The 14,053-nt window shown below is 56.5% G+C and overlaps 5 protein-coding genes across 5 annotated transcripts; 2 read left to right on the forward strand and 3 right to left on the reverse strand.

The window, feature by feature from the left end:
- Positions 1-137: 137 nt before the first annotated feature.
- Positions 138-3,524, reverse strand: SCP_1302000 (predicted protein; the record flags this gene model as incomplete). The annotated part of the gene is made up of 12 exons (XM_027763497.1): positions 138-238; positions 300-425; positions 490-525; positions 587-689; positions 741-943; positions 1,079-1,286; positions 1,356-1,895; positions 1,959-2,099; positions 2,179-2,353; positions 2,409-2,491; positions 2,647-2,978; positions 3,038-3,524. The coding sequence occupies 12 exons, from the start codon at positions 3,522-3,524 to the stop codon at positions 138-140; spliced, it is 2,535 nt and encodes an 844-aa protein (XP_027619298.1).
- Positions 3,525-5,463: 1,939 nt separating this feature from the next.
- SCP_1302010 (predicted protein) lies at positions 5,464-8,233 on the reverse strand (the record flags this gene model as incomplete). Its single annotated transcript, XM_027763498.1, has 8 exons — positions 5,464-5,705; positions 5,758-5,929; positions 5,995-6,143; positions 6,197-6,289; positions 6,345-6,634; positions 6,687-7,270; positions 7,340-7,504; positions 7,565-8,233. 8 exons carry the CDS (start codon positions 8,231-8,233, stop codon positions 5,464-5,466), a joined length of 2,364 nt encoding a protein of 787 aa, XP_027619299.1.
- Positions 8,234-8,818: 585 nt separating this feature from the next.
- On the forward strand, positions 8,819-9,200 carry SCP_1302020 (Mitochondrial import inner membrane translocase subunit TIM14; the record flags this gene model as incomplete). Its single annotated transcript, XM_027763499.1, has 2 exons — positions 8,819-8,988; positions 9,056-9,200. The coding sequence occupies 2 exons, from the start codon at positions 8,819-8,821 to the stop codon at positions 9,198-9,200; spliced, it is 315 nt and encodes a 104-aa protein (XP_027619300.1).
- A 396-nt stretch (positions 9,201-9,596) lies between these two features.
- On the forward strand, positions 9,597-10,551 carry SCP_1302030 (Protein-lysine N-methyltransferase efm4; the record flags this gene model as incomplete). Its single annotated transcript, XM_027763500.1, has 5 exons — positions 9,597-9,643; positions 9,698-9,763; positions 9,817-10,286; positions 10,348-10,414; positions 10,467-10,551. 5 exons carry the CDS (start codon positions 9,597-9,599, stop codon positions 10,549-10,551), a joined length of 735 nt encoding a protein of 244 aa, XP_027619301.1.
- A 95-nt stretch (positions 10,552-10,646) lies between these two features.
- On the reverse strand, positions 10,647-13,924 carry SCP_1302040 (Suppressor of glycerol defect protein; the record flags this gene model as incomplete). The annotated part of the gene is made up of 13 exons (XM_027763501.1): positions 10,647-10,967; positions 11,026-11,295; positions 11,348-11,443; positions 11,497-11,750; positions 11,805-11,944; positions 11,993-12,089; positions 12,149-12,427; positions 12,485-12,613; positions 12,664-12,734; positions 12,790-12,895; positions 12,946-13,272; positions 13,320-13,811; positions 13,861-13,924. The coding sequence occupies 13 exons, from the start codon at positions 13,922-13,924 to the stop codon at positions 10,647-10,649; spliced, it is 2,646 nt and encodes an 881-aa protein (XP_027619302.1).
- Positions 13,925-14,053: the final 129 nt, after the last annotated feature.

The raw sequence follows: 14,053 nt of genomic DNA on the forward strand, positions 1-14,053 counted from the left end.
CACTACAACGGCGACGGTAGGTACACTGCACACGCCCGGCGCAGCACATGCAGCGAGCCCGACGCACGCACCTCCGCGTCACCCACTGCACGAGCAGGGCACGCGAGGCCGCACATAGGCTCGCGGTCGCGCGCAGCCTAAGCGTGGCCGCCCATCTGCACGGGCGGCGCCTGTGCTTGGTCGTAGCCGTGAGGTCCTGGCGGCGGCATCATCATCTGGTAAGGAACGGCGTGTTGGACTGTGAGATGCAGAAGCGTCAGCAGGATCTTCAAGGGCACAATCAACGGCGGGATACGCACGCTGCGGGCTTTGGTGGTAGTATGGGTGTGCGTGGGACGGGATGGGGGTGGGGGGCATGGATGGTCGTGGGCCGGCGCCGTTTGGAGGCGGATATGCGCCGGGTGGCGGTGGCGGCATGCCGTAGGCTGTCGATGCAACCACATCATGGGCCGTCAGCTGATAGCGTCACGAGTCAATGGATATACGTACGCTGCATCTGACCCATCGGGGTCGAAGGATACATGGCTGTAGCACGCAAGCGGCACCTCAGGTCACGCAAGGAGCATAGTTAGTCAAAGCGACCCACCATTTGGAGGGGGCATCGGATAGGCCATTGGCTGCATGAACGCGGGCGGGCCAGGAATATACGCGCCAGGCGGCGGGGGCCCCATACCAGGTATCATCTGCATCTGCATACAAGTGAGCACACAGTGGGGTAAGGGGAGGAGGAACAGACACACCTGTTGTGGGTAGCCATACGGCGGATATGCGTATACGTACCCGCGCGTAGCCGCCTGCGCGGCGGACTCTTCCTCGTACGTCGGCTGAGGCGGGGGCTGGGGCGGACCGGGGTGTTGCATGTGCGGCGACTGTGGCTGCGGCTGCATTTGTGGTGGGGGGAACAGCTGCATATAGCGCTTGCCGGTGTAGGGCCATGTCCACGCTACAAATAAATTCGGAAACCATTAAACCTCGTTCGAACGCCAGCTTGTAAGACATGAAAAATGATAGAAGAGACACAGGGGAAAGCGGAGAAAAGAAAATAGAAAGATAACAAAAGAAAGGCGGAGGTACGCACGGACTTGTTTCGCGTCGGGGACCTTGCCGTGCTTGAATGGGTTGAAGTCATCCTTGATATGGACCGGCGGGGTCTTCTTAATCGTGCGCGTGCCGAAGAACGGGTTCGGCGGGGCGGGGACCGGGGACACGCTGGACGCAGAGTCCGCGGGCTTAGTCTTCGGCGACGCCGAGGACGACGGGGTCCCGTTGAGACGCGGGGAACCGCCCTGCATCAGTACCGCAGGTCAGCACCAGCACATCTAATCTTCAACACAGACAAGGGGGAGAACACGCACGGGAGGCGAGAACTGCTTGACATTCGGCCGGAACGACGACGCGTTGACGTTCAGTCGGTTCGCCGCACCAGGCGAGAGTGGACTGTGCCCGCCCTGTTGCGCGGCAACGTTCGTATTCAGGCTCGCGCGCGCCGCGCCCTGAGTGGAAGATGATGTCGCGCTGTGACCAGCCGTCGACACGCGCTTGCCCCTGAACGGCGGGATCGATTGGATAACCATACTGATGCGGCCCTTGGGTGGCTCGCCGGGCTTGCTCGGCACGGTCGCGTTCTTCTGCGCTGCAGGTGGGATGGTACCGGATTTCGAGAGCGCCTGCCGCGTGAGCTCCGGCGCGACCTTCGCAGTAGCGGGGCCCGCCGCGGCCGCCGAAGGGACAGCGCGCGCCACGGTCGGGGAGGCCGTGGTGGTGAGTGTGGTAGCGCCGATGGCGCGGGCGTGCGACGACTCGGCGTCCTTGGTGGACTTTTCGCGGATCTGGCGCTGCTTATCTTCGTCCTTGGCAAGGATGGGCACCAGGTCGTCTGGGATGGGCTTGTTGAGCTGCGATGACGGCGATGTTAGTAGGGAAGAGCACGATGGTATGTCCGAAATGGAAGAGCGCACCTTGAAGTTCTGGCTGAACTTGACGAGATCAGCCAGGCGCTTGTCCATCTCGTTCTTCATGAGCGCCTGTTTCTTCTTCATAAGCCGATCCTTCTCGCTCGACACGAAGTCGCGGAAGGCGGGCACCGCATCTGCAGCGGGCTGCACCAGCAATCGCCGAAAGAATGGATCGTTAGCAATCAGAAGTGAGAAAGAGCGAAGATTAGGCGGCGCGACGCACCTGCGCAGAACCTGCCTCCTTCTCCGCAGCAGGCACGGCCGAACCATCCGGGGCATTCACCGCGACCTTAGGAATGTCTGGCGGGGACTTGGCGGTGCCATTAGTAGAAGGAAGAGGGCCCTTGCGTGCCCCAGGAGGAACATATGCGTTTGCGCTGCGGACGACAGCACCATACCTATGGAAATGCGCGTAAGTAGGGAATAGACGGTTCGAATAGAGAATAGACCTACTTGTCCTCTTCATTTGCGCCCTCGGCAACCCCCACGAAGTTCTGCGTTCGCTCTTCCGCGATGTGTGTGTTACTCGTCGAAGACTGACACGCAAACGATACGTTAGTAAATAAACGATCGATCGACGTCGAGCAACGCCGGCACTAATTTCGCAGCAACGACTGCGTTCATAAATACCCGAACAATATGCTACTAACTCTGCCTCCTCCGGCGCCCACAACAGCACACAAACACTCACCGACAGGATCTCGCTTGCGATCTTGGCAGCCTGTCGCTCGCGTTCTTTGAAATCTGGCGCGCTGCGATCGAGCCGCGTCGTATACGCCTCTTCGTCGAACTGCGCACGCACGCCAAAGAGCCGTTCGTTCACCGCGAATTGGTCCCAGCTTGCACCCTGTGAGCCCGAGCCAAATGTCTCGTCGTCCGTCGTGCGCGCAGGGGGAGCAGCAGAGTTGGATGTCGAAGCGGACGCGGAGGGGGCAGACGGGTCATCGGGGTGAGGTTGCCATGCCTGGAGCTCGCGCTCGCGACGGCCGGTCTTTTGGCTGATATCTGTGTCGGTCTTGAACGCTGGAAGACGGCATGAGTCGGCTGGACGCACACGAGCGATGACGTCAGAAGATACGCACTGTCACCGTTCGTGAGCTTCGCATCGGCAGGGCCAGAGGACCATTGATCGATGTTGGTCGCGGCAATGAAGAGTGTGTCGCGGAGGGGCGCACCGGGGACGGTGAGATCCTTGACGTCGCGGAGGGTGACACCGGTGGTGTCTCCCTCTGCATTGGTGGAAAGTACAGAACCTTCGTACCGGACGTTGGTCTTTGTGGAAAGGGTGATGGTGGTCCCGGTGAGACCAGAGAGCTGGGCGAGGACACGGTCGTCTTTATCTGGGCGGGTTGGAGCGGGCGACGGGGCACCGTTTGCATGGCCTAGGGGCGGGAATGCGGCGGGACTGGCGGACTGGGGCCCGTTGGGAAGGCGAACGGGGGTTGCACCTGGGGAGAAGGTGGGAGAGGCGCGAGGGCCGGGTGAGGACCAGGCTGGTGCGCGTACGCGGTTCGCTGGCTCTGGGGGGCCCTTCCGGTTTGGCTTGGGCTGTCTGGCGGTGGTGGCCATGGAAATCGTAGCAGAAGCGGGACGAGCAAGTGGATCAACGAAGGTAAAGAAACGGAGAAGTAGAAGGTGGGAGAGATAAGAAAGACGTAAACTCTGGCTAGTGGGCGACGACGTGGGCCGCTGAAGGGAAAGAGTTGGGAACGTAAGCGACGTCGAGGACGACTGGGACGACGACGAGGACGATGGAGGAAGTGGACGGAAGCTGAGGGCTTCGAGTGAGGAGAGCAATTCGCCGAACAACGCCTCTTCACTTTCTCTACTTCCACCCGGACCCCAATCACCCTGCTGTCTTCCATTAGTGTCTACTCCCCACTTCTAGGCCAAAAGAATACCGATTCCCGGCAGCTGACTGGGCCGTGCAGCACGCGAGGTGGCAGGAAGTGGTCCGTGCTCACTGCGCTGCCCGGGGGCTTTGCCACGTGTTGCTGTTCGAGGCTCTACTCAATTCCCTGCTGCATTCCTTCCACCCCTCTCTCGTCTCTCCTCCTTGATCTCCTCGACTGTTCACCCGGTCACCGACCGTGGCGGGGGCCTGTTTGGACAGCGCACTGGCCTCGCGCACTCCGGCAGCAGTATCAGGCGCAGCACGGACTTCGACGTTGCCTCTGACAATCTGTCTCGACGGTGATCATCACACCTTGAGGCCATTTGAGAACAGCTTCACTTGATGATCTTCACATTCACAGTGGGCCCCAGCAGCGACCACCTGCGAGGTTGCCAAATCTCCATGTCTGGCTGCCCATGCACTTGTTCGCGGGGACGAGCTTGTTCTGCACCGGTACCTGCAACGATCTGGCGTCTCATCTCTGCATCTGCATCATTTGGGTAACGAATCAAGCCCACAGCTGCAGTGTCAATGTTCTGTTTAGCACAGCACCCTCGCTTTTGGCAATCGCCTTATCAAGCCTCTCTTGAATACTCCGATCAATTTACCCGAGCCCGTCTCTGGAGAACCTTACTTTTGAAAAATTCAAACAGAGGCCGTAGCACATATCAGCAAGAGTGCACTTTCGCACCCCGGCGTCACACCACCAGATAAGAGACAGAGTCTCGCCAGCTTGTACGAGCGTTCGCTCGGCTTGCCCGTAGCAGTCACGTATGTTTCATATACGGCACGCAGCTCTACTTCTTACTTCACAATTCTACCCCGCGGCTCGCGACATGCACGGTGGGAAGAGAACGCAGCCCCCACGCGCGAATCATCGCCATCGAAACTGGCGCGAAGTTGCGCGAGCGCTACGTTGCAATTGCGACAGAAGCAGGTCGTGGAACAGCTCCCCACTTTCTCATAGGCCAGTTAACTTGTAACCAGCGCTCTCGCAGTTGCCCTTGCGTTCGGGCTGCGCTCCGTGCGCCAGCAATTCGGAAGACTCGCGGAGTGCGTTGGTCCTATCTCATCATATCGCGGTGATTTCGCAGCGCCAGATCCGCGAGCGTGGGCGGACAAGGAGATATCGGTGAATGTGCCCGCGCGGAAGTGCCGTGTACCACATGCAGCGCTGCGAGACTCTGCCGCTGCGGTGTAGTGTACTGTATGTTATGCGCGACGAATGCAATCTTAGTCTCACTGAGGCCTTTTTCGCCTCTGCTGATTGTCGTTATGAAGCCCGAAGCAGTGCTGAGCCGGACGTGGAATTTGATCCTGCCGATTCACGCAACAACTCGGGGGCGGAGCGGGGCAAGCTGGAACCTGGTACTGTAGATCTGAGGAATAAATAAGACAAGAAATGCTACATGTTAGATAGATGATGACACTGCAGTGCCCGGTATGATACTTACGACACTGAGACCGCGACCGGCGACGGCCATCTCACTCTCAACGCATCTTACTCTCAACGCATCTCACTCTCAACGCATCTCTCAACGGTCGCGCCAATGCTCAGCAGCTGAGTCGACGCATACATACCTTCCCGGGCGGCACCGCACAGGGCAATCATATTTAGAACCGCCCCGCAACGACGTCGTGCCAGCTGAGCCACTGCTGCTTCCGCGCATCCCACTCCGCGCCGAGCTGGCCGACGAGCGAGCCCGCGGCGACGCCGCGCACGAACGCGCGGCTCGTGCAAATGATCATGCTCTGCTTGCACCGCGAGAGCATCACGTTCGTGCGCCGGTCGTTGCTCAGGAACCCGACCTTCGCCGTGCGCACGACCGAGATGATGATGTTCTCCTCTTCGTTGCCTGCGGGCTATGCAGCACAATGTCAGCGGGGCAGCGGGGGGAACGGACGCACCTTGGAACGAGTCGACGTTGAAGCACCGGTTCTCCCAGGGTATCTGCGACTGCTTCAGGAGTCGCTCGAGCAGGTTGCGCTGCGGGTCATACGGCGTGATGATGCGGAACGCCTTCCCCTGCGCGTGCAGCCGCTTCGCGACGTGGACCGCCGCCTCGGCCTCGCGCTTATTCTGTGCGCCGCGGGACAGGCACCGTCAGTACATGTGGTGCGAGTGGCGAGATGTGAATGGCGCACCACCCAGCTATAGCCATCCTGCTGTTCCTGCCCGTCGTGCACGTCGACAAGACGGCACGCGCCGTGAGAGGTGATGCCGTGCGAGGTCTTCAGGCGTCCGCCGTAGACGCGGTTCGAGATGAATGAACCGATGGCCCCGGGCATACGGTCTACAAGTATCAGGCTCGTTCGTGGATGCTGTATGCAAACCGAGGACACATACATTGCGTGTCCAAAAAGACAGCGTCCTTGCGCAGATGTTCCATCTCGAATATGCTTGGAAGGTCGCCGAGATCGTCTTGGCCATACGGGGCCACTAATATCGAGCAGGTTCCCGAGATGGAGTGCACAATAGAACACGGAGGACTCACGCTGCTTGTTATCACCGATGAACACCAGCTTCTTAATGCCACTTCCGAACTTGCTCAGCAAGGGCATATAGCCGCCGAGCTCGATCTGGCTCGCTTCGTCGATGATGACGGTCTCGACGGGCACGAGGCGCGTGAAGCCGGCAGTCATCAAGCGAGGGTGGCTGAACATACTCAGCGTGCACAGGATAACCTTCGAATCAAGAAGCAGGCGCGATGTGCCCACCACGTTGTCTGCAAAGTCATCTGAACGTATGACATTGTGTTCGATCTGCTTGTATAGATGTTCGTGCCTACGAACGCAACTCAGAAAAGCTGCACAGGGAGACACTGGAGAGGTCTCACCAATCGAAGTGGAAGTCCCAGGATACCAACAGCTTGAAGTCGAGAAAACCGACGTCTGCGAGCTTCTCGGCAATGTTCTTGACGGCGACATTAGACTGTGCCACTAGCCAAATGCCAGCACAGCGGTCGGTCGGCGGATTAGTGGCACAGGCAGCGATAACGGTGGTCTTCCCTGTGCCAGGCGGACCGTGCACAAGGCAGATCATATCCTGGTCGTGCGTAGAGTTGATGCGTACTACCGCTTCCGCCTGTGACCTGTTCAGCTCGCGTTTGTCTAGAGTAATAACTGGGATAGTTTGCTTCGCGCGCTTGACCGTCTTCGATCTGGGGAAAAACATCTTCGTGACAAGGGGCAGCTGGAACAAGCTTGACGTTCCTTGAAGGATAGATAAGGTTGCGCGTGTGCGTTCTTCTTCAGCAGGAGTGGGGTCTTCTCTGCCGATCGTGTATATGGACTGGATCTTAGCAGTCGCAGCGACAGCTGAGTTCACGGCGATGGTGGCAGACTTTCCGTTGACGCTGACGGCACGGCCATTAGATGGCGCAAGAGACACGCCCTTCGAGGACATCTTTACTACAAGTGTCTGGACGACATCACAGAGTCAATGCGGGTGACAGCAACGAGGGTGGATTCGCGTGGAGCGACAACATACCTGGTTGGTGGATGTTCTGATGTGTGTCTTGAAGCGCGTACACTCCACGTTGAGCGCACCACTCTTCTGGCTGAACTCCGCTTTGACGTCGTTCTTCACTTTGGTCGGCTTCAGCGCATACAGCCGATCCGCGTCGCGCATGAACTTCGACAGAAGAGTGAGAATCTGCAGCGAAACATCAGCAACCAGTGTCCACAAACACCGACAACAGAACTTCGGTCTTACCTGTTCATCGAAGTCGAGCGTGTTGATCCCAGGGACTTGCAGCAAGTTCTTAGCCAAAGAGCCAATAGAAGCTGCTTGACGAGAAGCCCAGGCACGTAGAGACACATTAGGGGCATCTCCAGAGTCGTACCCTGCTCCAATGAAAGCCTTCAAGACTTCGTGCTTCCGCAGCGTCGTCTCGCCTCCCAACACTCTGAGTAAGGTGTCGATGGACTGACGGCCCGTCTTCTTGGGCAGGACAGACTGTAGGTCAATAGCCTGAGTCACTTTGAGCCCGTAGTCCTGGAACAACGCTGTGGCCAAGCGATGCATATCGAAGGCCACCTTGCAATAATCGGAATGGCACAGGATCTTCCTGCGCAGTACCTCGCGCCCGCGCAGAGGTGCCTGGTGGCCGTTGGTGGTGCTCTTCCCGCGAGACTTGGACTTCTGTCTGTTCTTGGAGAATCGAACATGAAGTACGCGAGACGCTGTAGCAAACGCTATAGAGACAAGGACGCCCTTCGCACCGTAGGCAGCAGCGACGCCAATGACACCCCCCGCAGCGGTGAGGAGGAAGGCATTGACGACGACGTCGGTGACTTCGGCCTCGTTCAACGCCGCCACATCCACGGGAGGATGTGGCTTGATGAAGAGCTTCTGATCCAGAGTGAACGCCTGGTCCACCATCGCGGAAGTAGAGCGGGGAGTCCTGAATGTTCCCAAGAGAAGACAGAGGGTTTATATGTGGGCCAACGCGTGCCTCGTCGCGTGTAGCGCGGTAGGTAGAGCCTATAAACGGGCATGGGTGAAACGCCGGGGTGGTGGGCCACCGCGACTCCCAGCCGCTTTCCGACTGTCTATTCCGGTTTTCACGCAAGTATAACAACGAGGATCTTCATCGAACACGAATGAAGGGAAAACAGAAGACAGAACGACAGCATGGTTGAAAACCTAGTTGTCAATATCCATAAGTATTGATCCAGCGCCCCCGGATGCGGCAAGGCTCGCGGCATTCCTGCAGTCCTTGATGTTCTTCAGTTCAGCGTGCATGGAACTCCAACTGGAACGATAGACCTCCTGGCACGATGTGCACTTGTTTCCGCAGACATTTTCAGACGTTGCACATGTGCCGAGGCGTTTCTGCATGGCGTACGCGGCAAGTTTGGTGACTACTTATGACACGGAGCGCCCGACGCGGTTGTCACAATGCGTGTGACCAATGACCGAGTGTGATGGGCGCTTACTCCCGCCGTTGTCCTCCGTTCCTCCAGCATGGCTACTCCAATAATTGTCGGCGTCGGCGCCATCGCTGCAGCCGTCGCTGGAAGACAGCTCCTTCGCAGCGGGATTATGGGCGGTAAGGGTGCCGCAGAGCAGTGGGTGAAGGGTGGTTTCAAGGCCAAGATGGATCGCAAGGAGGCTATTGCGATCCTGGGTCTCAAGTGCGTCTCTGGTTCTTCGTACGGTGCTGAATTTCTCATACATCTGTGCGGTGCCTTTTTATTTCAGAGACAATCCCCAGCTCAAAAGCAGAATAAAAGACGCCCACCGCCATATTATGATTGCAAACCACCCTGACAGAGGAGGTTCGCCTTACCTTGCCAGCAAAATTAACGAGGCAAAGGAGCTGCTAGACAAGACGGATCGGAGATGAGGTCATTGCTGTAGGTATGTCTGTATTGGCTAGCTTTGCGTTGTTAGATTCAGTCGTGCTCAACTTGTACCCGACAGACTTCCTGGACCTTGATGTATTCATACCATTTACTGTATTATATTCCTAATCCCAGCACTGCTCATTGTCATCTCGCTTCCTCATGCATATGTCCCTGCTTGTTCACACCTGCATCAGTTGTTTATAGCAACATCCAACCGACTTGGCGCATTCTACCATACAAGACCCGGCTTTTGCTGTCACACCAAGCCCAAGTTCCCACTGATATTATCATCTAGTCTGCAAATGAATCTCCCCCCATACCTGTTCGAGATTCTCTAGGACAGCTTTCACCAATGGTCTGCTGACTAAGCACAATCACCGATTTTCATCTCCCCCATGTCCTCAACTGACTTGCCACCATCCGTGCTTGGGACCAAGGAGCAGTAAGTGGGGTCGGGTTACATCCTCTCTCATAGGTTTAGTTCATTTCTCGACAGTTGGGACGATGTGTACTCGTCCGAACTGGCGAATTTCGAGGAAATAGGCGATGAAGGCGAGATATGGTTAGCCCTCCCCTTCTCAGGCTTCTCTTTGGTTGAATGATTTCGCCATTCAGGTTTGGTGAAGATAGCGTGGAGAATATGGTCGACTGGGCACTGGAGAACCTCCCGCCTAGTCAGGGCGACTCCCCGTTCATCCTCGAAATCGGCTCGGGGAACGGGAACCTCCTCTTCGCGCTATACGACGCGGGTTATGCGCCGGACAGGATGTGCGGCATCGATTACAGCGCGGACGCTGTGCGGCTCGCCCGGGCGATTGGGAAGTCCCGACCGTCAGAGGATGACCGCGGCGAGTTGAAGCCGGACGCGATCGCGTTCAGTACTTGTGACTTTCTTGCGGAAGACGTCCCTGCATTGCAGAGCTTGGTGCCCAGCCGCAGTTATTTGTGGGACCTCGTGCTGGACAAGGGCACCTTTGACGCGGTCGCGTTGGCGGGGAGGAGTGAAGGTGGAGCGGCGCCTGCTGACAGCTATCCGTGCAGAGTCACAAGGGTCGTGAAGCCTGGAGGCTACTTTCTCATCACATGTAAGCAAGATCAATACTGCTCTAATTTCATGCGCCTGACCTTACGATTCCCACTCGAAAGCTTGTAATTTCACCGAAGAGGAACTGAGAACAAAATTCGCCAACGCGGAGACTGGGCTTACTTATCAGTGGGTAATGCTTTCCATATAGTGCTTCCAACATAACCTCGATACTGCACAGCTCTCGAATAGCTTTCCCCACACTTTCTTTCGGTGGGAAGAGTGGAAATGTGTATTCGAGTGTTGCGTTCCGCAAAGCGGCATGATGCGGTACTTTCTGAGATGACTTCGCTTGCCAATTCGTATCGTTCAGAGACGGCGTGGGTGAGGCAGTATCGCCAGATAGTGCATCACGTCAAGATCATAGGCTAGTGACCGCATCCAACCCCGTTCGCAGTGTATCTCTCGCAACCTGACTAGCCCACCTAATGAAACCGTTTTCCTCCTTCCCGGTATCCCTGAACGCCTCGCCCATGAAATACACCAACCCGACGACGAGCGCCTGCGTTCGCGTCACCTTGATGAAGACCTCCTCGAGGGCGCCGCGGTTCCGACTTGTGAGGAAGTCCCGCGCATCAGAACTGGGCAGCGGCGTAGAGACCTGGGAGCTGACAAAGAGCTGTGTCAACAGCTCTTTGAGGAAGGTGTGTGTCTGAGGTTTGAGCGATGTAAAGTCGACGGGCTGGTCGCAGAAATGTGAATGATTAGAAGACCGTGCAAACTTCGGAGTGAGGACGCACTTTGAGAATTGCGAGCGTGCAGCAGTCCTTTGCAATCCACCACGCGTACGCCTTTGCGATGTTGGTCTTCCGTGTGGTCGAGACGCTTTTCACGTCGAAGCCCGACGATTCGTCGCCGAGGTTCTTGATGATTTCCGCCCCGCCGACGTTCGTCTCTCCGAGATCTCGCAGGAAGTCCCATAGGCAGAACTGCAGCGTTATCCTGTGTGAATGAGATGTCCGGCAGAGCTGCTGCCCGATCAGGGTGTAGTACGGGTTGTATGATTTCTCCTGCGAGACGGGCCGTCAGATTGGAAAGGGTCAGTGAAAGCGGGTGACATACGTTTCCACAACAGTGCAGCAAAACGCGGATGATCTCCCGTTGTTGAACCTCGGTGAGCTTCAGCTGCGATAACCGCTCACACGCATCCACATAATCCTATTGAGGGCGAATCAGTAACACAAACAGATGGACACCGTGGCAGACACTACCTCGCTGCTCATGAGAACTACGAAAATGCCCCGCCTGATGTCCGTGTTCATACCTTGCTTCCGCGCCAGCTTTAGCAGCGCGTTCTCGCTGGGCGCATCTGCTTCCGCCGTGCCCGTGTCCTTCTCCGCCTGGCTCTCCTTGTGCTCGACTAGCGGGTCCCCACCCCACGCAGCGCCAACGAGCCACCACTTGCCCTTGCTCTCGGCAGAGCGCAGATCCTCAAGCGACACGCGCAGAGGCTCGTGAGCAAGTACTGCAGTACACGTTTACATGCTAGTCAACACTGATATGACAGGAAAGCACTCACCGTGCCGCTTCTTGCTCAGCCCGGCAAGGAATTTCTTCATCCGCTCGACAGCTTCACCCCCAGCAGACTGGCCCGCGTCTCGCTTGACCTTGTTGTTCTTGAGGTTGCTCAGGGTCTCGACCATGAAGCGCGTGCGCGAACTGTGACTTCGTCAGAATGAGGTGGAGGAGAAATGTTACGGAGCGCACCTCATGGCATTCGCCTGCGCGGGGAGCTTGTTGTGTACAATCTGGATGATGCTCTTCAGCGCCGAGGGGTCGTCCTGCCTGAGCTGCTGCCCAGAATCTAGTCGCGCTAATCGTCAGCATCTAGTATCTGCGTGGTCAAAAAGAATGTCGACAGACTGCGTGTGACTTTCAGTAGGAGCTCCACCTTGAACTCTGTCAGTTCACCGTCGAGTAGCCCGCGGATGATGTCGTACACCAGCACGCAGGAGATGACCTGGAAGTTATACAGCTCAGAGACGAGGACGATGAGGTTGGAACACTCTTTCCCCAGCGGCTCTCCGTCTGCGCCTGCAGCGGATGGTCCGTCGTTTGAGGCAGGAATTGTGCGAGAGGGATCTTGTAGGTTGGTGAATTGGCGCTCGTACGTTGTGATCACATTCTGGATGAAATACGCCGCTATCGAGTTTAGTGAGCACATACAGATATATACAGCGATACAGTATGTGTACGAACCGAACTCGACACCGACGAGCTTGTGCAGGCTAGACACGAAGGCGGCGTGTAGGACCACGTAGGAGTCGAGTAAAATTGAGTGTGCGGATATTCCATCAATGATAAGCGTTGTCAGAGTAGACGTGACGTCTGGTAGCGGAATTCATTGATAATTCCCAGTGGGAGAGGCGGACTCGTACCGTGCCTCCGATGGTCCCGGTATATTTCCTCGACGCCATCGACGATTGACGCGATATTCTGTTCAGTCATCCTAGATGACCGCGTCAGTGAGAAATTGGGAAACACAAGTATAATATGATCCCAACCTATTCAATAGACCTTTCAGTTGCCGAATCAGCTTCAGCTGAGTTTCTGAATCTTGCGGGGTTTCCTGCGTTCGGACCCGTAGATGTGGAGGGATATAACGTGTCTCTGAAAGCTCCGTGTCAGTAATCTAATAAAGATATGAAAAGGCAACATACCAGATGAATTGGGAGCAGAGATAGCTGGAGCATCGGAAGGAGACTGTGTGTGTATTGTGGACGTTTTGGAGTCTCCAAATCCTTGCCATTCAGCATCTTCTTCGTCTAGACGTAAGATGCCCTCCCCAGGCCCCTCCTCAGGCCCTGAGGCTTCACCTCGTTCTCTCATGTCTCCATCCTCCTCGTCTTCGTCTCCACTGTCTGGACCCTCTTCGTTTTCATCCTCGTCTTCTTCACTGTCGTCTTCTTCATCAGATATCATATCTCCAGACTGACCGACTAGAGCTGAGGTTGGGTTGTCAAAAGTGTCGAGATCTCTCAGCAAATCTGCGGGAAGAGTTAGTCGGGCAAATAATACTTCTGGTGAAAAGTACCGTCTAGCCCATCGTCCCCACCCTTGCCGTACTTTGTCGTACGCTTTCCGCCCTTGGACCATCCGAGCTTCGACTCCAGATAGGCAATATACGCGTCCTCTTCTTCCTCCCGTTGAGAACCGGGTGGGACGCCAAGGGTAGACTTCTTGGCGGGACGCGTCGCGAGCTTCTCTAGCGCAGTCTTCGGTTTCCGCAGCGTCGATTTTACTTCCGCAGGCTCATTGTTAGAGTATTTTACCTTAGCATGATTTTGAGCTGAGTGTTGGGTAGATACGGATTGTGCAGGCTGAGAATTGACTATCTTCGCTCTCTTCCGCTGTGGACTGTCTGGGTGCTCCGCTTCTGCGCCGCGCTTCGCAGATGCAGTATGGTGCGTAACTGGGTGAGCGAAGAAGTTTGCTTTACGCTGTTTACGATCATGACGGTCCTGCTTCCGTGCATCCTTACGAGAGAGTTGGTGTCCGGCCTTTCGTCTATGCCCGTGTACGTTCGCTATCCCATCGTTCAGCGACATATATGCAAGAAAAATCGGAAGACGAACTGTCTCCGCCCGCCAACTCCTCGAGCAAGGACTTGGGTAGCGAAGGACCTGTGCGAGCCGACATAATTTTGTAGATCTCGTGTCTGATTGGCTGGAGAGACCAGAGCGGTTGTTGACGGTTGTTGTCCAAAGGCTTCAATCTCCACCAGATCTAAATCTACTTACCGCCACAGTTTGTGAACGCCAGCTGGAA

The sequence above is a fragment of the Sparassis crispa genome (genome assembly GCF_003851025.1).
Source record: "Sparassis crispa DNA, contig_000012F, whole genome shotgun sequence".
Taxonomy (NCBI): domain Eukaryota; kingdom Fungi; phylum Basidiomycota; class Agaricomycetes; order Polyporales; family Sparassidaceae; genus Sparassis; species Sparassis crispa.